The following is a 20,666-nucleotide window of genomic DNA, read 5'->3' on the forward strand; positions in this document are numbered from 1 at the left end:
TCATTTAAAGGAAGGGATAGGAAACTGTTGGAGGAGGTTTGTCTATGCTCTTCTGTAATGCAAGCATTTTGCTACTTCAAATGTGTGAACTAAACCTAAGGAGATGTACATAATGAAGCTGTATTTCATCTATACAGTTGCTAAGTTAAATCAGAAATATTACTGTGCTTTTAAATGCTTAAGACTGATAGAGTACCATGTAAATCTGCTGCTATTACCCTTTATCTCCTGTGAACATGCATCGAATTGCAGCATTGATTAGAGTTGCATATTCACAAAAAGGGAAAGTTGAACCCTTCTGAGAGTAGGTGGAGGATTAATTTTTTTTATTAACAAACCATCTGCTTCTGTGCATACTGAAGGCACATGGAATGTTTTCTTTAAAGTGCCAGTCTGAGCCAATAGACAGGTTCTGCTTGCACCTACCTACGGATTTGATGCAATTCCATCACCAGCAGAATTCAAAATTGTTCTGCTTTTATTCCTCTCCCCCCTAGTTTATTTTTATTTCAGACAAAGTATGATCTTATGTGACAAGAATGTTTTTGTTTTAGCTATGGATTAAAGGGGGGTTAGGGGGTGGTTTCTGTTTGTCTTCATGTTTTTCTCATTAGCTCAGCTGTAACACTGAGCACTGCCTTAAAGATCAGCTGTGCTATTGGTCAGGTAACCAGAAGCGATTGTAACTGGATAAAAATAGGAGTTTATAAATAGGTTTTTGTGTTTAGATATGCTTTGCTTTAAAATCTACAATGGAACAATGAGTTTTCTCATACTTACAAACTGTATCAGTTGGCCAATGTGATTCTTCATTGGCTGGCATTATGTACAAGTTCATTTATCCATTATAAGACTCATATTATAAATGCTTCTTCTGATTTATCCATTATAATACACACATTATAAATGCTTCTTCTGAATTATCCATTATAATACACATATTATAAATGCTTCTTCTGACTTATCCATTATAATACACATACTATAAATGCTTCTTCTGGGTTTATGTTTTAGGTCTAAAAATACTTTGAGGGAGATTAAGCAGTTCAACAAGCGACGCGCTAATGGATGACAGAGAATTTCCACCAAATGATGTACAAATAGACTCAAAGGACACTCTTCCTGCTGACTATAGGGTAGAAAGTTTGGCATCTCATTTGGTTTCTTCAGCTGATGAAAATGAAAATCAACTTGACAGCGATGGGAATGAGGTTCTGACCAATATTGCTATGGGACAACAGGATAAAGGCAAGCAGGACAGCATCAATAATAATGAGAATATGGACATTGGAGACTGTACCCAGAGCTGTAAGGAAAGTGAGACTGAGAGGATGTCTGTAAATGTCCATATGGACACCCAGCTGGAGGAAAAGCCTACTACAGAAAAACAGACAGGTGGAAAAAGAAGTCCAAGAAGCAGAAGAAGCTCCACTAAAAAATCTAAAGGTACTTTACTGGGGGGAGTAGTGGTGGGGAATGTTGTTCTGTTATGAAAGATGTATTTTAGTTGTCATACTGATTGGTTTTTATGATTCCACTAAAAGGTTTGGTTTTGTTTGTTCTGAGAAATATTAATAGTCCTATATCAGATTCAGTTCTAGATGTTTTCACCTTCTGATTATGTAGTAAATGGAACATATCAAAGAAGCAGGTGTAGAAGGAGGTGCAGGCTTTTGGTATGAAAATGAGTGACTTCCAGTTTGGAATAGCCAGAAATTTGGGCAGTGTAGTTTTGTTCATTTGAACGTGAGGCTCAAGTGCAAGATTTTAGTGTCTTGATCCAGTGTCAAGATCTGAATTCTTGGTATGAGTACCAAATCTTGGCCTGCTGCTGTCAAAATTTACTGTGTTTCAAAGCCATGGTCTAGATGACTGGATAGGGCTGGGTGATAGGTTGGACTGGAAAAAAGAGTGTTGTGTGCTGTTTTCAAGAACACAGAGGGGGAAGAAAAGGAAAAACCACCACAATCAATCTGTGATCTCAGATCTTTATAATAGAATAGCATGCAAAGTGATTCTGCCTAAAAAAAATGTTACTAAGGCACAAATGCTCTCTTGTGTTTAAATAGGACAAGGTAGAATTCACTCATAGAGCTTTAAGGCCCTGCTTCAGAATCAGGAGACTAATTTATGAGTAGGATTTGATTCCCAGTGAGTGACAGCTTAACTCTATGTAGGAATAATATGCAGTTTATAAACTAAACTGTGTCAGCAACAGTACCACAATAACATGAAAATGAAGGTTTTGTTCATGATAGTTGCTATTGAGTGTATTTCAGTGAACATATTTTCTTATGTGACAGGTGATTATTATAAAGTGCTTAATAAAATGCATATTGAAGTATGCATTTTGGGGAGTGGTTTTTCTGGAAGAAAAGATTTGCCAGAACACATGGACTCTCTGTTCTGATTTCATGATCATGTGCTGAACAGAAAGCTATATTAAGGCCATCTTAACTCCATCTGTAAAAATACTTCCTGGTTTGTGTGTCACATCCAGTTATGTTTCTTGCTACTTTTGGCCCACAGCAAGCCCAAATAAATACTGGAAGATGGAGACTTGCATTAACATTGAAAAAGCAATGTTGTATTACACTTATATTTTGTCTGCCAGTAAGCCCTGTGAAAATAGCCACTTGCAGAGATTATTCATTTTCCTGACTTGGATAATTTACTTAATAAAGAGTTTAAAATAACAAAAAATAGAGTTGTGGAGCCTTCAGTGGATGAGCTGATGCCTTTCTCAATCCCTAAATTTTAAATTTGAATCATCACTGTAGGCTTTCAGTTGTGATGAACATTAAGGGCTGGAGAGCAGCCAGGAAGAAAGGGACCTGGGAGTACTGGTGGATAGTAGGCTGAAGATGAGGCAGCAGTGTGCCCAGGTGGCCAAGAGAGCCAATGGTATCCTGGCCTGTATCAGGAACAGTGTGGCCAGCAGGACGAGAGAGGTTATTCTGCCCCTGTATTCAACACTGGTCAGGCCACACCTTGAGTGCTGTGTCCTGTTCTGGGCTCCTCAATTCAAGAGAGATGCTGAGATGCTGGAAGGTGTCCAGAGAAGGGCAACAAAGCTGGTGAGGGGCCTGGAACACAAAGCCTATGAGGAGAGGCTGAGGGAGCTGGGGGTGTGCAGCCTGGAGAAGAGGAGGCTCAGGGGGGACCTCATTGCTGTCTACAACTACCTGAAGGGAGGTTGTAGCCAGGTGGGGGTTCGTCTCTTCTCATAGGCAACCAGCAACAGAACAAGGGGACACAGTCTCAAGTTGTGCTGGGGGAAGTCTAGGCTGGATGTTAGGAGAAAGTTGTTGCCAGAGAGAGTGACTTTCCTTACGAACAGCCTGCTTTTTTTCTCTGCTATATTATAATTTAGTCTTGACATAGATGCTTGTCCATTTGGATCTAAGAATAGATTATTTTAGCTGAAGCTGTAACATTACTCCAAATGCTTTTTTACTTTATTTTAGTAATTTTGTAACATTTTTGTAAAAACTCTGTGGAAAATTTGTGACTAGAAGAGGAGTTTCTTTCCCTGCAGTTAAGCTCTGGTCCCAACTGGAAGTGTACAAAAATACCTGATGTATTACAGAATGGTTTGGCTTGGAAGGGACCTTTAAAGGTCATCTAGTGCAACCCCCTGCAGTAAGCAGTTACATCTTTAACTGGATTAAATTTCTATGTTACAATATTTTTTGATGTGTGAGACAGACCTACTACAGCTAATCTAGACAAGACCAATGTATTATATACTTGCATAGATGATACTACAGTTTTATTTATAGCTTTCATATTGAAATTCCCTAGAAAGCCAACTTGATGGATTGGTTTGGGGTTTTTTCCTTAGTTCTAACTTAAGTATTTGTTCTTTTTAAAGGAGTTGTTACAGTGGGAACCACAGCAATCAACGAGGAAAATACTCTTATTAGAGATACAGATTCTGTGCATGGTGAAAATGCTGTTGAAGCAAATGAAAGCTTTGACCAAAGAGAACAAAAGCAAACGTTGCAGTCTCTTTTCTCTTTGCTCCGTGAGGAGGTCGAGCAGATGGATTCAAAGATACTTCCCCTGTGTCTCCATCAGGTACTTCATATGATCACAGAATGTTGAACACAATTTTGAGACTTTTATTCACTAGGGAAAAGATGCATTCATTCAATAGATGCCATTTGGACAGGTTATTTTGCTGTATAACAGGTCCACAAGATGAATATCTCTGCAAAGGTCTCCATGTTCAATTATAAATTTCCTCAAAAGTAAATTGTATAGTTAAAGGAAACTCCTAAGGGGGGGATTTCTACATCAATGTATGATGAAATTCTAGGAAGATTTGGGAAAATCACTCTTCAACATACCTTGAATAATTTTTGTTAAACACTGGTATAGATAAAAGACAGCTGATTTCTAAGTAACTTTTTAAATCTGAAGTTACTATTGCAGACTTCTTCCTAACATGAATTTCATGTATGAATGCTAAGATTCAAGGTTTCTTAGTGGATACTTCTGCCAGGCAACCAGCAACAGAACAAGGGGACACAGTCTCAAGTTGTGCCGGGGGAAGTCTAGGCTGGATGTTAGGAGGAAGTTGTTGGCAGAGAGTGATTGGCATTGGAATGTGCTGCCCAGGGAGGTGGTGGAGTCACCGTCCCTGGAGGTGTTCAAGCAAAGCCTGGATGAGGCACTTAGTGCCATGGTCTGGTTGAGTGGCTAGGGCTGGGTGCTAGGTTGGACTGGATGATCTTGGAGGTCTCTTCCAACCTGGTCGATTCTATGATTCTACTTGCTTGTTGCACAGTTGCCATGCCTGGAAGACTGCAGGAAGTGCTGGTGATTTGAAAAGTGATCTTCTGTTACTAACTGTTCTTTTTTGTTCTGGACATTGTGCTGTAAGCTTGATATGTCAATAGGACTTGACAAAGTACTAATACATAGTTTAGTTGTGTCGGACTGACAGTGGACTAGAATACTTTTTGTTTGGCTGTGGTGTCTAATATGAGTTATACATATAAATACTATGCAGCATCTGATTTTGCTTGGTTTCTTTATTGTAGAAATTGGATGATTGTGATATTTGTAAACTTCTAAACTGCATCTTTTTTAATTTGATAGGTGATAGGTGACATTTTTAGTATCTTACTCAAGATTGGTCTTTCCTCATCAGTCAGGAAACTCATTTCCCATTTTTTTCATTTTATCACACTGCACTGCAATGCTCAGGAGGGTCAGGAAGGACCTTGATTTGGTCAAGCAAAAGGAAATGATGATCATTGACAGAATTCAAAATGTTTGAGTCATATCAGTAAGCACAGTACTACATAATTTTGACACTTACTAATGTGATCATTAAAAATGTTTCTAAAGTAATTGTTGTTTTAACAAGAAAACCCAATGAACATTTGCACAGATCTGTTTGTGAGAGAGTACTTCATATTTCTAGATGAGGCATTTAGTGCCATGGTCTAGGTGACTGGCTAGGGCTGGGGGATAGGTTGGACTGGATGATCTTGGAGGTCTCTTCCAACCTGATGGATTCTAAGATTCTATGATGATTCTATGATTTCATTGTAGTTTGATGATTTTAAACATCTTTCATCAAATAAGAATGTCTTTTAGAGTGAACCTTGTATTTCAGCCAGACTAAATATGACCTTGCTAAACAGTTTAAAACTTGTTTAAAAAAATATGATTAAAAGTTCATACTACATCCTTACTGCTGTCATAAAAATCATAAAATCCTAATTTTTTTTTTTACTTTTTCAGATAGCTGAGACCTATTTTCAAGAGGAGGAATGTATCCTTTTACTTGTAGAAATTGTTACACTGTATTAGTACAATCTGGCGTGGTAAAACATAAAAGACAAATGCTTTACTCATGACTCGAAGGTGGTGGGTCAGGATTAGAAGGAAGTCAACAGCTGTGATTTACCCACAAGTGAAGCTACAATCTGTTAGCAAGTCCTTCTTAATCACACAGCTGAAATATGAGTTAAGTAAAAAATCCACTTTCATAAGTTCTGCTGATATAATCATTCATATTCAGTAATAAATCCATTTTCAAAAGTTGTGCTGATACAATCATTAATATTCATGCACAAACAAGGAAGTAAGAAAATACTTTCAAAGAACTTCTGGTTTAAGTATTATTCACTGGAATTATGCCTGATCTAGATAAGGTATCTGTTCTGTTGTATCAAATAGGGCACTGCTATAGTAAGAACAAAATCATCACAACAATTTATTAGAATGTGTACTACCTGAAAGGAGGTTGTAGCCAGGTGGGGGGGTGGCCTCTTCTCCCAGGCAACCAGCAATAGAACAAGGGGACACAGTCTCAAGTTGTGCCAGGGGAAGTCTAGGCTGGATGTTAGGAGGAAGTTCTTCACAGAGAGAGTGATTGGCATTGGAATGGGCTGCCCAGGGAGGTGGTGGAGTCACCATCCCTGGAGGTGTTCAAGAAAAGCCTGGCTGAGGCACTTAGTGCCATGGTCTAGTTGACTGGCTAGGGCTGGGTGCTAGGTTGGACTGGATGATCTTGGAGATCCCTTCCAACCTGGTTGATTCTATGATTCTAAGTTATGGCTCTGCAGAGGGAAATGCAGTACATTCAGTGATAGCTTCTAGTTGCTAGATGATGTAATGGGAAGACACTTTATTTAAAGCTGATCAAGGCAGTATTTTTCATGCAATGCACACCTGATGTGTGGAATTCAACACCACTGTATAATACATATTCATGAAGGATATAGCCTCCGTACTCACAACCATCAGTTTCCTGAGCCTAATAAAGAACTTACTTGATCATGTTGCACTGTATTAATTATCCATGACAGGCGTTTTAATTCATCAGCTGTAGACCTTTATATTAACAACAATAATTCAGGGTTTGTTTCTGAGATCCTCTAAGGCTATCTCTGTGATCTGTAATTCTGTTTCTAATAACAGATTTCTTGAAGGCAAAGAATGTTTTTTCCATTCATAGTGTTGTTCATAAGCCCTGCTATGTATATGTTGTATGAGGCCAACAAGAATAACAAGTACTGGCTGTGCTTTAGTAATAATTACTGCAGTATTCTAATTAGCATGAATAATGGAAAATGGTTTTTCTGTATTATTAAGAACCTCATTCACTGTATTTCTATCCTTATTGTACTGTAGAATTATATTTCAGTCTAACAGATGGCAAAACATGGCTTTAAACAGAACTAATCAGGCTTGATGGAACTAGAAATACCCTATTACAAAATATGTACATCTCAGTGTACCTTCAAGAGTATATATATAACCCTAAGGGAGAGGAAAGAGTCCTTCATATAGAAGAAAAGTAAGCAGAATCTTCAGAAAGCAGGCAGCAGGTGAACTCCAGTGTCCAAGAGTGTTGTATAAAGTGGTTGAAAAGGAGGAGGGAATCTTTTAGAAAGTTTGAGTTGGGGAAATGTTAAATACTCTCAGCTAGGCAGTGGAAAGGAGACATTTTCAGTTTCTCATGGTTAATGGCATATGCCTATATTTCTTGAGAGTTACATGCAGGTATTTGTGTAATTGTTTTGCTTTTCATTTTCCTGAGGTTTTGTTTTCTGTTAAGAACTGTCAGCATAATACATTTTTTCTCATTCCTTCTGTGGAAAAACTCCTTTAGGACTGAGGGCATGTTGGAAAAGTGAACTGATGAAGATAATAGGATTTTCATTTTTTGAATTTATCTCGATTTTATTTTACTTCTTACTTGTTGGGTTTGTGTCTGGTATTATTTTCTTCCAAGCAGAGAATGCTAGCTGTGATGCTTTGGGTATATATGGTTTGGTTTCTATGTATGACTGTATATACTGTAAATATACAAGGTAAAAGGTAATACAGAAACACAACAGCCCTCCCAGAAATCTGAGTCCCCAGGAGGGGCTCACCTGCTCCTTCACCTTCCCCCTACCCCTCTCAACCTTACCAAATAAAAGATGTGATGGTTTGGGTGTTCACACACACACACACACTTTGGAAATCACCCAGACTAAGCTCATCAGGCTCTGGAAATTGAATGAAGCTTATTATTTACAGCTTAGCACAATACACAAGCAGATATTTACAGTGGATACAGTTATATACAGAAATATACAAGGTAAAAGGGAATGCAGAAACACAGCAGCCCTCCCAGAAACCTGAGTCCCTAGGAGGGGCTCCCAGCTGTCCCTTAACCTTCCCCTACCCTTCTCAACCTTACTCCAGTCCCAAAGAAGAATGGAGGTTTGGCCAGGGGTTGGGAAGCAAAGTGGATCAGTCAGAGAAAACGGAGGGTGCGGTTAGGAGAGAGAGATGCAGCTTGGAGCTCACCAGCAGCAGAAGAGTGTTTTCTATGTTTTGATTTTTGTTTTTATACATCTCAGCAAGCCTATGAGCAAGGTAGACATCAGCCTTGCTTTCCTTTCACACCCTGTCATCTAGTTCTCACCAAAACATTCTAGCTAGGCTCACACTAGCACACTAGCTAGCCATTATTCATTTTGATTCAGTTATGTCAGATTGCAGGTCCATAATATTTGCATTTTCAAATACAATGCAAAATACAAGTGAATGATAACATGTCCACATGTGTGTGCATTCTTCTTTAACCTTCCCTTCAGATGAGAAGGCAATGAAGTTCATTCAGCTTGAACGACTGTACCATGAGCAGCTGCTTGCAAATCTTTCTTCCATACAGGAGCAGTGGGGTGAGTGCAGGCTAAACTACCATGGTCAGAGAAAGTCAGTTTGGTTTGTATTTCTGCATAACAGAGTATGCATTTTGCCAGCTTAAAAATGCTACCTAGCAAAAAGCAACATGTATATGAGAATTTTTCTGAGGTTGTTGGAAGTATTCCTGCTTTAGATTTCTTTTCACAGAGTTCATTAAAAGGTACAAATGGTTTTTCATTCATTATTCTGTTAGTTGAGACTTTGATCGATCCACAGTTTGGAGCTTATTTTTGATCTAGAATTGGTGACTCCAATGTGATGGAATTGAAGTGTGTTGAGAAAAAACACAGTGCTTTTTTTTTGAGTAGTTTGGAGCAAGGTTGTAGACCACACACAGAGGAGCTGACAATATTCCTCTGTTAATTATTTTCAGTTATGTTTTATGTACATTAAATACTATTAATACTTTGGGTAAAATTTACTTTGTTTTAATTCAGAAAGAAAATGGAAAACAGCAGTTCCTAGTCCAGTAACAACAGTGAGGAATTCAGCTAAAGAACTGAGCGTTGAAGAGCTGGAAAAGCTTACTAGAATGTGCTCTTCACATCAACAGTAAGCATAAGACAATACTACTTTTCCTGGTACTGCTATGTTAGTGCAACTCTCATCTTTTCTGGCACAGGCTCCATGTAGGACCATTCTTCCCAGGTGCAGCATAGAGCACACTTGTACATCTTGCGCTGCCCAGACTGGCCAGGGGGCTAATGGATGCACAGTCTTCTGTTTGATTTGTTCAAAGGCCTGTCACTGCTCAGGACCCATGGAAAATTGTTGTTCTTCCAAGTCACTTGATAGAGAGGGCTCACAGTCAAACTGTTGTCTGGGACATGCAAGCAAGCCTGGCTTTCCTCCTTATTGCTGGGTGCAGACATAGCTGTAATCTTGTTGATGACATCTATAGGAATCTGGCAACACCCAGCCTGCCATTTATCCCTAGGAACTGGATCTCCTGTGCAGGTCCCTGGACCTTTGTCTGCTCTATAGCAAACACAGCCTTCAGAAGAATCTGCATTATTTTCTTCCCTTTCTTATAAGTAACATCTACCATGTTGCCCCACACAATGATGTCATCAGTTGTCCAGGAGCTCCACCCTGTTCCAGCACAGTCTAGGTCACTCCATGGCAAACACTGAGTCTGTGTTTCCACCTCTGGAGCAGTCAATTCCAGGTGTATTAGGCACCTCTCCAGGTAAAAGCAAACTGTGGCCTGCATTCTGGTGCTATGGGAATGGAAAAGAACTCATTCGTAGTGTCAGTTGTGGCATACCATTTGGCTGCCATTGGCTCCAGTTGGTAATAAACCTGCAGCACTCGTCACTGGTGTAACCCACTCAGGCCACAAAGCAGCTTAAACCAATGTGCAGACTTACCTGTGAATCCCAGTGGAATCAGAGAGAGTTGCTGTACCTCACAGCAGCCAGAGAACGTGTCCCAGTGTAAACACTGTGGAGAGAGAAATAGGTTTTGTGGGATCTTTTCCATTCCCCAGTCTGTTACAGTGAACAGTAGTTTTAATACTATCCAATACTGAGTCCTTACATGATTTTTAAAGTTGCTAGAATTTCTCCTGAGCATAAAGTTTTACAGGAATTTAGATTGCTTGATATGTAAATTTTCTTTTGACTGCTTTCTCAATGACATGGAGCAATGTTAGGGCTAAGTGACTTTCTAAATACTCACATATGGTACAGATCTGTGGTCAAAAGGATGATAGCATGCTGACACTGTTTCAGTATGAGAACTGTGTGCTAATGTTAGAGCAGAGCAAAGGCTTACAAGATTTCTATGACATTTGCTATGAGGAATGTTGCAACTAAGTTGTTTCATTTTTTTCTTTGCTGCTGCAGGCCCCAGGCATCCAAAAATAAGGTAAGCAATAGTTCAACTGAATTCTGCTTTGTCAAAGATTGATAATAAATATATTCTAATACTGTTAAATAGAATCTTCCAACACAAACCCTATGGGGAGAGGCTGAGGGAGCTGGGGTTATCTAGCCTGGAGAATAGGAGCCTCAGGGCTGACCTCGTTGCTGTCTACAACTACCTGAAGGAAGGCTGTAGCTAGGTGGAGTTGGTCTCTTCTGCCAGGCAACCAGCAACAGAACAGTCTCAAGTTGTGCTGGGGGAAGTCTAGGCTGGATGTTAGGAGGAAGTTGTTGCCAGAGAGAGTGATTGGCATTGGAATGGGCTGCCCAGGGAGGTGGTGGAGTCACCGTCCCTAGAGGTGTTCATGAAAAACCTGGATGAGGCACTTAGTGCCATGGTCTAGTTGACTGGCTAAGGCTGGGTGCTAGGTTGGACTGGATGATCTTGGAGGTCTCTTCCAACCTGATTAATTCTATGATTCTAAGTATAGAAACTGTTTAAAATTTGGATGTCTCAGAAAGCCACAGAGTGCCTGTTTAATTCCAAAAATTACAGGAAGTGTAATTATTTTACTCTTATGCTTATATTTTACAGCTAGTAGCTGCAGAAAATACACGGGAAAGCAGTTATTTGCTTCAGCTAACGGAATCAAAAAGTTTAAAGGAAAGAGAAGCAACTGCTTTGAAGTCAGGTGGGTGAGTGAGTATGTGCATGTGTTTGTTTTTACTTTTTTCTGCAACTGCACAATGGACTTTACCATGCAAGAGTGGTCTGTTCAGTTACTTTTTCCTTTCTGGAGAGATTTGATATATCCTACATCCATTAAAATTTCTTCAGCTTCTGACTGAATGCCTTAATTGCCTTAGTGTTACCTAAAGATAATCAAATTCATGAGTTTCATGAAACCTTTTCTAATGAAATGATGTAGTTAATCAAATCCTTAGCCTAAATTTGCAGTGAGTACATACAGACCTGTTTCTAAAGTGGAGAGAAACAGCTGATAGTCTGTTTTGATTTAGGTCATTTGGGACATTTTCTTTTTAATGGGAAGAGGGACAAAGATGGAGAAGTGTGGATTCTCCACTGGTAGAATGCCACGGGTCAGTACTCTGTCTGCTAGGCTGCCTTGGATTAACAGGACTTTAAAAGTGGTGACTACAGATTTATTGTATGACCCAAGCAAGTATTGATTTTAAAATAACTCTGTTTGGGGTAGGGAGGGAACACAAAACAAAACAAATCTTTCTTAAATTACTGTGAGTGCCTTCATTGTGATAAAATTTTCAGTAGACACTGTCATGTTGATGGGCATAGAGAGAGTGATTTGCCATTGGAATGGGCTGCCCAGGGAGGTGGTGGAGTCACTGTCCCTGGAGGTGCTCAAGAAAAGCCTGGCTGAGGCAGTTAGTGCCATGGTCTGGTTGACTGGATAGGGCTGGGGGATAGGTTGGACTGGATGATCTTGGCGGTCTCTTCCAACCTGCTTGATTCTATGATTCCAGTAGGAAAAGGCATCTTTTCTGGTTAAGTGTTCAACTATTTGCCCTGTCTTGAACTGATAGTGGGCATGAGTTGTCTGAAGCAGATGTATCAAAGTAGGCATAAAGAAAAGACTGAAAGCTGCTGAAATTTTGATATGGAATGTAGCAATGATCATTACATCTCCCTTCCTGTACATCTGTAGTTAGATAACAGTGTTAGGAACATTTATTACTTTCTTATTAAGAGTCTTGAGCTCAAGGGCCACCTTTTATGGTAAAGAATTTGATTTAATTTCCCATTCCATTTAATCTTTGTAGGAACTGGGGCTGTTGGTGCCTGTTGTAATGCAGGGGTATCCACTACAAAAAAATGACAGATGGTAACAAAATCTTGTACCAATAATCCAGGCTGTGTTTGAACTCCTGACCTGTATGTGAAAGGCTCAGTATCCTGTTACAAATCCCTTCAGCTATCTACTTAGCTGTGTCTAATTGGCTAAAAGTCCCTGTCTCATACCCATTTCTTCTTTCAGTGTTTTACAGAAGTTAGGTTCTGAATACCCTTTCTGTTAATGTTCTGATTTTTCTCTCCTGCCTTTTGAGATAGATACTCTCTCCTTCAATCTCCAAGCCTGTCTTTAATATGCTACCTTTACATTTCATTACCCTTTGAAATGGAAATAGTTAAGAATTTAATAAAGTTGTTCAATACAATGAATTAATGCAGACTTTTAATTTAAAAACTAATGAATAGGACCCTGTTTCATGTAACAGGCTCAGGAATTTGCTCAGATTTTAAGTAGGGTTTTAGCAAGTAGGTTTTTAGCAAGTAGGGAAAGACAAGATCAGCATAGAGATCTTCAGTCATTGTGAAAACTTACACAGTTAATAAGAGCATTGCCTGATCACTTTGTTAATGTATTGATAAGACTTTTCTGCTTTTTGCTATGACCACAACAATGCAAAACAAGTGGGTTTTAGAAGTATGAATTTGTTCTTTGAGGTTATTACTCTCACTGCATAACAGTAGTCCCTACCGGTAATTTTTAGTCTTCATTTTTATTGAAGTATGGAATAAAAAATAGTTTCCATCAGAGCTAGCTGGCTTTGGTGTTCTAATTCTAAATAAATACCCCTTTTCACTCTTCATGAGCCTAAAGGGGGACACTGGACTTTGAGCTTCTCACATGGCTAATGTTTGATACTTTTATTGGCAATTTGGGCTAACCACCTAGTCCTTTGATCATGCCAATAGTAGGTGAATTGATGAGCTATGTAGATTTCCCCTCATTTCTCTCTGAAGTTTCAGATAAGAAAAATACAGAAATAAACTGCATTCAATTGTTGGGTGTTTTTTAATATGTAAACTAACTTTTATATATATATATCTTCTGTACTCAGAACTGATCAGGCCACACCGTAAGTACTGTGCCCAGTTCTGGGCCCCTCAGTTCAGGAGATGTTGAGGTGCTGGAAGGTGTCCAGAGAAGGGCAACAAGGCTGGTGAGGGGCCTGGAACACAAACCGTATGAGGAGAGGCTGAGGGTGCTGGGGGTGTGCAGCCTGGAGAAGAGGAGGCTCAGGGGGGACCTCGTTGCTGTCTACAACTACCTGAAGGGAGGCTGTAGCCAGGTGGGGGTTGGTCTCTTCTGCCAGGCAACCAGCAACAGAACAAGGGGACACAGTCTCAGGTTGTGTCGGGGGAAGTCTAGGCTGGATGTTAGGAGAAAGCTGTTGGCAGAGAGAGTGATTGGCATTGGAATGGGCTGCCCAGGGAGGTGGTGGAGTCACCGTCCCTGGAGGTGTTCAAGAAAAGCCTGGATGGGGCACTTAGTGCCATGGTCTGGTTGACTGGCTAGGGCTGGGTGCTAGGTTGGACTGGATCATCTTGGAGATCCCTTCCAACCTGGCTGATTCTATGATTCTGTGTATCCCAAGAAGCAACATATTTTTATGCAGTCCATTATGAAAAATACTGTAACGAGATATTTAAATCAACATTAACCAGGGGGGCTAGTTACCCACTTAAAATAATTCATTTTAAAATGTATTACATCAGTATGACTTCATCTTCTTTGTAGGAAATGCATCTATCATCCTGTATGACAGATACATCAGTAGCAAAATAGAATTTTGTGTAATTAAAAGCATTTGTCCCAACTCCAGGCTTTTGTGAGATGCACTCCTGTAAAATATGCTTTAGAAGAAATGTGGTTGTTGGGAAAGATACATACATTCTGTGCTTGAAGTATGGGAGTAACTCTCTTCAGGAGGACACTAAAATGTGTGCTTTGCCTGCAAGAATGTATGCAAAAACTCTGCTGAATCAGGGGTCAGCTTTTCAGACTACTGATGGAACTTTTACTTTGACTGGAGCATAAAATATACCTGCACTGTATGGGAGTGTATTTGAAAGCATTAAATTACAACGTTATCAAATCACAGTATACTCTTTCCCCCTGGCTGATGCTCTGAATCATTTAAAAACACTGGAACTGTTTTTCCTGTTGCACTTAGGTACTGAAACTTGTCCTGGCAGTGGACCAAAGAAAGAAGATAAACAGCTGAGCACGAGTTCTCTAGGTGAGAACAGACTCGAGAGACGGACAGAGGCAGCAAGCCTTTGGGTCGCTGCAGGAAAAGACCACATGGAGGAGCAGCACTGCAGTGCTGAATCAACATTGGAGCCACACACCCAGTCCACAGGGACTGTGGGCCGGCCTTCTTCAGGCTGTTTATCATTTGGGAATGCCGGTAAAGATAACAGTTTGCAGCTAAGGGAAAGACAGCTCCCTAAGGATGCGGAAAAAATAGAAGGCACAGCTGGGAAGCCTGGACTGAAACTGCCTCCTGAGCCAATGGTAGAGGCACTGGTTTTAACAGATGCTGATTTTATGCCTGCTGATTTGCTTCCTGCTGATAAAGATGTGCAAGCTGACGGAAGTCTGCTCAGATCAAAACATGCTCCTGGCTCTTCAGAAACTGCTAGTGGCCAGCTTGGAGATAGTGATTTGAAGCAGCAACAGAAACAGCATGATGATGATGAAAAGCCTTTACAGAACAGGACTGTATCAAATGTATGCTCTGGGTGCAATGAAGTGTCAGAGCATGAATGTACTGCTCATTCACAATTATGCCAGGAAATACAGAGAACAACAGGTCAGGAGAAGAAGGTAAATAATGAAGAACAAGAAGATTTATTTCTCAGATTTTTAAATGGTACCATAGTAGACACTGAAGAATCATTTGAAAACCAAAAGGACTTTGACACTATTCCAGATATTTCACCTGAACGAGCATCTTACAGCTCACTGGAAGCTTTATCACTAGATGACAGCTTTTCTTCTCTTGATGAACTTGCAAGCAGGATAGAGATTGCAGAGGTAAATAATGTGAATCCTATAAAACCTTCCATGTTTATCTCAAAGTATTTTAAATGTTGCTAGCTTCAAAACGTGTTTAATATCTCTTTATATATTACTCTTTTTAATCTGAAAATTAATCTATACCTATCTAATTGTTCTGAGTTAATTCAGGGAAAGAAAAGTTTCTTTTAGCCTGTTGACTGACTCCTTGTGCAGCAGTGTTCTGTGTTTCTAAAAGTTAGGTTGAAATTGCCTATGAGTTTGAACACTTTTTTTTGTTAGGAGATGGCCTGACAGTTCCTGTTAGATCACAACTTCACTTCAGAAATCTATGTATGTGCCTGTGATGTAACATGTGGTTCATTTCTAGACATAAAATAACGGCTGCATTCCCGTACCTGTTCCTTATAGGTGAGAACTACAGAGGTAATCAACTCTGTGTACGAATTCACAGCCTTCTAGTTTTGCCAAGTTTAGGCACTTTCATTCCTCCAAGAAAGACCTTCAAAGCCTGAACCCACCTTTCTGAAGCACTGCTGATAGGGTAGAAGAGATTAGTGCTTTATTGTCTAAGTTACTCTTCTGAAAATATAGACTTACTGCTTTTGGGACTTCTGTTATTTTAGAGTGTATGATGGCATTTGCTTTATCTGTCTACTGGTTTTGATATATTTGCAACCATAAGACCTTAAAAGCTTTTTCTTTACATGAGAAAAAAAAATGAGATTGCTGTGAAATTATATAATTCCAGATGCTGGAGGAGGAGGAAAACTTATTAAAAGGTAGCTTCTTAGTTCATCTCTATTTTAAATGCATTTAACGGTACAACATCCCTTGGCAACACAAACCCTACAAGGAGAGGCTGAGGGAGCTGGGCTCATTTAGCCTGGAGAAGAGGAGGCTCAGGGGGGACCTCATTGCTGTCTACAACTACCTGAAGGGAGGTTGTAGCCAGGTGGGGGTTGGTCTCTTCTCCCAGGCAACCAGCAACAGAACAAGGGGACACAGTCTCAAGTTGTGCTGGGGGAAGTCTAGGCTGGATGTTAGGAGGAAGTTGTTGCCAGAGAGAGTGATTGGCATTGGAATGGGCTGCCCGGGGAGGTGGTGGAGGCACCGTCCCTGGAGGTGTTCAAAAAAAGCCTGGCTGAAGCACTTAGTGCCATGGTCTGGTTGACTGGCTAGGGCTGGGTGCTAGGTTGGCCTGGATGATCTTGGAGGTCTCTTCCAACCTGGTTGATTCTATGATCACATAAAGGGGACGTTTGTGGATATATGGTCTGTGGCTTTTTATCATGACAGGAGAGGAACACTAGCCACACTGATTTTATTGCAAATTCAAAAGTCCTTGCTCCCCCTTTTTGAGCAAAAGATGTTTAGAGCAGAAAACCAGTTCTGTGTCAACTACTTCTTTGTACACTTAGAAGTAAATCCAAAATGCAGCCATGTAGGCTGCCAGGAAAAGTAAGTGAACTTCACTGTGGCAAGACTTTCCTTGCAAGCCTTTTACAGAACTGTAATCACTGAAACATTTCCGCATAATCCTGTCATAGAATCATAGAATCAACCAGGTTGGAAGAGACCTCCAAGATCATCCAGTTCAACCTAGCACCCAGCCCTGGCCAGTCAACTAGACCATGGCACTAAATGCCTCATCCAGGCTTTTCTTGAACACCTCCAGGAACAGTGACTCCACCACCTCCCTGGGCAGCCCATTCCAAAGGCAAATCACTCTCTCAATGGTAGCCCTCTGGTTCTAAGCTTGGAGAAGGCATAGCTTGTGACACACTCATTCAAAAACTAGCAAACACCAGCAGACAAAATGAAGTGTCCCAGTTTGAAATGACCACTTGCAGAACGGATGACCACATACTAATTTCACAGCAGACCAGTACAAATGCCCTGCCATCCCTGGGCAGCATTCCTGTCAAGTGCAGTCCAAAGCACTGGCAAACATGCCAAGCAACAGCTAGCCTGCCGCCTGGGTGGTGCAAGGGGAGCCCTCGATCCTCTTTGTGAAAGCAATGCCATGCACAGAAGCTCAAAATAATCTGCTCTTTTGAAGGATGTCATTGCATCTCCACCCTCCCAAATAAATAGTCATATTAATGCACTCCTACACAATCCCCTTTCCTTGTCACAACAAGGAAGCCTAAGTGTTGATTTTCTGGGTGGCAAGATGAATTTTCATGGCAGATCCGCAAGGCTAATTTAACTTTACCAGTAGAAACCTCACCCCAGTGTAGCTGTCTGTTCTGATGAGACACTCGTGGGCTATTATTTCTGGTTCATTTGTGCCTAATAGTAGCCCTCCATATGTTAAAAACCACACCTCCATGCTTTCTCTACTTTGTAAGTAGTAGTTTTTTTCTTTAAACAATCCATGAAAGCTCTTGAGCTGGTAATAAAAATGGGAAGTGAATATCAAAAGAAGTGTGGCAGAGATCTGTTGGAAATAGTAACATTAAATGTAGTGAGGCACTTAGTGCCATGGTCTGGTTGACTGGCTAGGGCTGGGTGCTAGGTTGGACTGGATGATCTTGGAGGTCTCTTCCAACCTGGTTGATTCTATGATTCTATTCTACACTGGAACATAAGCCATGGAGAGGCGAGAGTACACAAGCTCAGAAGTGCTGAGTTGAGATAAAATAGAAGGTTGGAATGACCCTGGAAGGGGGACTGCAGAGATCCTTTCAGCTGTGATTTTGGGACAAACTGCTAGACCCTGGAAGGAGGACTGCAGCGATCCTTTCAGCTATGATTTTGGGACAAACTGTAGGGCCTGGGCATATACCCACAGTGACCAACTCAGTAAGGTGTTCAGGGCAACACTGTGCAGTTGAGGACTGTAAAAATACACTCAGGCTAGAGACCTGCAAATGTAATTGGCAAATTTAGCAGTGCAAGAGCTGCAAATGCCAAATGCTGTAATTGGTGCAGTGCCTATTGGATTGTGCTCTGCATTGTGCTGTGTTCAATGCACCATCTCTCTGACAACAGCATGCATCAATGCCTTGTGTAAGCTTGTGGCACAAAGCAACTTTAGGGGTGTGAGTTATGTCACTTGTTTTCTGTTTTTCTACAGCTTTTACAGTTGCATTGCAAATTCTTGTTTGTGCATGGTCTTCCAACTTCATTAGACTGTGGAAAGAGTTAAGCAGTCAGTGGTTTGCAACTAGAGTGTTACTTGGAAGACTTTGAGGTTCTGTGAAAATTATGGCCATGTGGATCATCTACATAGAGGAGTTGCAAACAGTTGAAAGTGCAGTATGTTTTCTTATGTGTGTCACAAATGTTTGAAGATTACTTTTCAATGTAACATTATTGCTGATCTACAAAATAAGTGGGGGGAGGGGGTTTAAGTGCTACTCAGATTTATGAAGACATGACTAAGATCCTTGCCCAGGTAAATATGAGCTAAGATTAAAAAAGGCATATCTAAATATGCTTCCTCTTTTGGCTTTTGCTTATTTCTAGCACACCAGGAACTGCTTGCTTAGGAAAACATTTTTCTTGTAATACTTCCTCTGCTTTCTCTGATTGGGAAATTACAAACTGCTCAGGCTGCAGTAACATCTTATTATGGCTTTAGAATATGCTGTTGCAGCTAAGCCAAGTGCTGTAGTAAAGGAAAGCAAAGTTTTGGTGTGATGGTTTGGGCTCTTACCCGCCCCCCCACACTTTGTATTTGCCCCAGCTAACTCAGACGGACCCTGGGAATATAGATGAAGCAATTTATTTACAGCTAGCAGAATTTACAAGCAGCTATTTACAATATATACAGTTATATACAATTATATACAGAAATATACAAAGGATAAACAATACAAAAGCACAACTCCCCTCCCAGAAACCAAGGTCCCCAGGAGGGGCTTTCAAACCACCCCAACACCTCCCCCGGCCCTCTCAACCTTACCCCAGTTCTCAGGAAGAAGAGAGGTGCAGCCAAGAGGTTAGGGAGCAAGGTTAGTAGGAGCAGGGTTAATGAGATGTGTCTAGGTCTGAAGGCAAAGGTAGAAGAAGAAGACAAAATGGAGAAAAAGTCTTTCTTCTTCCCAGAGTTCTCAGCATAACTGTGAGAGAAGGAGACACCATGTTTTTCATTCCACTGCCTGTTATCAAGTTCTTTTACCAAAACATTCCAGCTTGCTTCTAACTAGCACATTTGGCTTATTGACTTGTTGACTGTGTTGCTGTTTGTGCAAGCTGTTTGGGTGACCAGCCTGTAGGGAAAAGAATTCCAAACTGCTGCTATATCCAGAGAGTTTATTATGTTGTGGAGCTGGAATCTATCCAGAGCATTGACGTTTTTCCCCTGGTATTATCTCTCTTTGGTTTTGTGACCCTACTGTGGCTTGTGGTCCACTCTGGGAAACCAATTGCAATGCTGGAAAATTAATCTCACAATAAGTATTTGATAGTCTCTGCAGGATTATGTCTTTGGAGAGGCAGCAGCACTGTGTCATTGACTTCTTCTTGCCCTCTGCTGTTGGTGCTTTTGACATAAACCCTCCTCACCACTGCTCTGATCCATGTGATTTAATAATGTGAGCTTACAAAGGAACTGTTGCAGTGAAAACTTAAGTATTATCCAAAGAAGAAATGTATGTGTATTTCACTTTTACAGCAGTTAAGAGCAAGTAGTGCTCAGCAGAATGATTTGGCAGCTGCCCCACATTTTAAGGAATTGATATATTCAAGAAGGGCATTTCATGAGTGCTGCAATGTTTAAGAAAAGCAGAGTGGAAAACATCTTTTAATTGGTTAACTCATTTCCTCCTTAAAGTCATTGTTATGTAGATCTCATGCTTGGATTTCTCACATCTCCTGTGCCACTCGCTGTCTTTTCTGATAGATTGCCCCAGCAGAAGGATTGGTGTCTATACTAAAGAAGAGAGATGACAGGGAAGGAAAGCCAGTTGCTCAAGTCCAGCAAAGGCAAACAAAGAGAAGAGTGCGATTCCAAGAGACGGAAGACACATTGGATCAAGGTCATTTGAAACTGCTAGTTCATGTGGTGCACTTTTGGGGTGCAAATGATGTTGTTCTTTCTGTTCACATTAGCAAAGTAGGCACTCATTGTACATACAGTCTTGGCTTTTTAAAACTTACTCAGGTAGTAAGTGAAGGTGAGTGAAAATCATTCCGTACCAGGTTTGGACAAGAAGGCTACAGAAGGATTAAATGAGTACACTTCTGTTTTAAAACTAGGTTGAGACAGAAGCCACAGATTTTT

At 40.5% G+C, this 20,666-nt stretch overlaps 1 protein-coding gene and 1 long non-coding RNA gene across 2 annotated transcripts in view; one reads left to right on the top strand and one right to left on the bottom strand.

Annotated features, from left to right (window-relative positions):
- CNST (consortin, connexin sorting protein) overlaps positions 1-20,666 on the top strand; it is a 41,676-nt gene that overhangs the window by 13,264 nt on the left and 7,746 nt on the right. Inside the window, exons 2-10 of the mRNA XM_064158681.1 lie at positions 1,015-1,446; positions 3,875-4,080; positions 5,758-5,788; positions 8,610-8,696; positions 9,159-9,273; positions 10,569-10,590; positions 11,182-11,278; positions 14,586-15,451; positions 20,286-20,421. Coding sequence (XP_064014751.1) covers positions 1,065-1,446; positions 3,875-4,080; positions 5,758-5,788; positions 8,610-8,696; positions 9,159-9,273; positions 10,569-10,590; positions 11,182-11,278; positions 14,586-15,451; positions 20,286-20,421 — 1,942 coding nt within the window. The 5' untranslated portion in view covers positions 1,015-1,064. The remainder of the gene's footprint in view (positions 1-1,014; positions 1,447-3,874; positions 4,081-5,757; positions 5,789-8,609; positions 8,697-9,158; positions 9,274-10,568; positions 10,591-11,181; positions 11,279-14,585; positions 15,452-20,285; positions 20,422-20,666) is intronic.
- LOC135183550 (uncharacterized) overlaps positions 10,099-20,666 on the bottom strand; it is a 31,260-nt gene continuing 20,692 nt past the window's right edge. Inside the window, exon 3 of the long non-coding RNA XR_010305599.1 lies at positions 10,099-10,164. This is a non-coding gene — a long non-coding RNA (uncharacterized LOC135183550). The remainder of the gene's footprint in view (positions 10,165-20,666) is intronic.

This window comes from Pogoniulus pusillus, chromosome 18 (assembly GCF_015220805.1).
Source record: "Pogoniulus pusillus isolate bPogPus1 chromosome 18, bPogPus1.pri, whole genome shotgun sequence".
Classification (NCBI taxonomy): Eukaryota; Metazoa; Chordata; class Aves; order Piciformes; family Lybiidae; genus Pogoniulus; species Pogoniulus pusillus.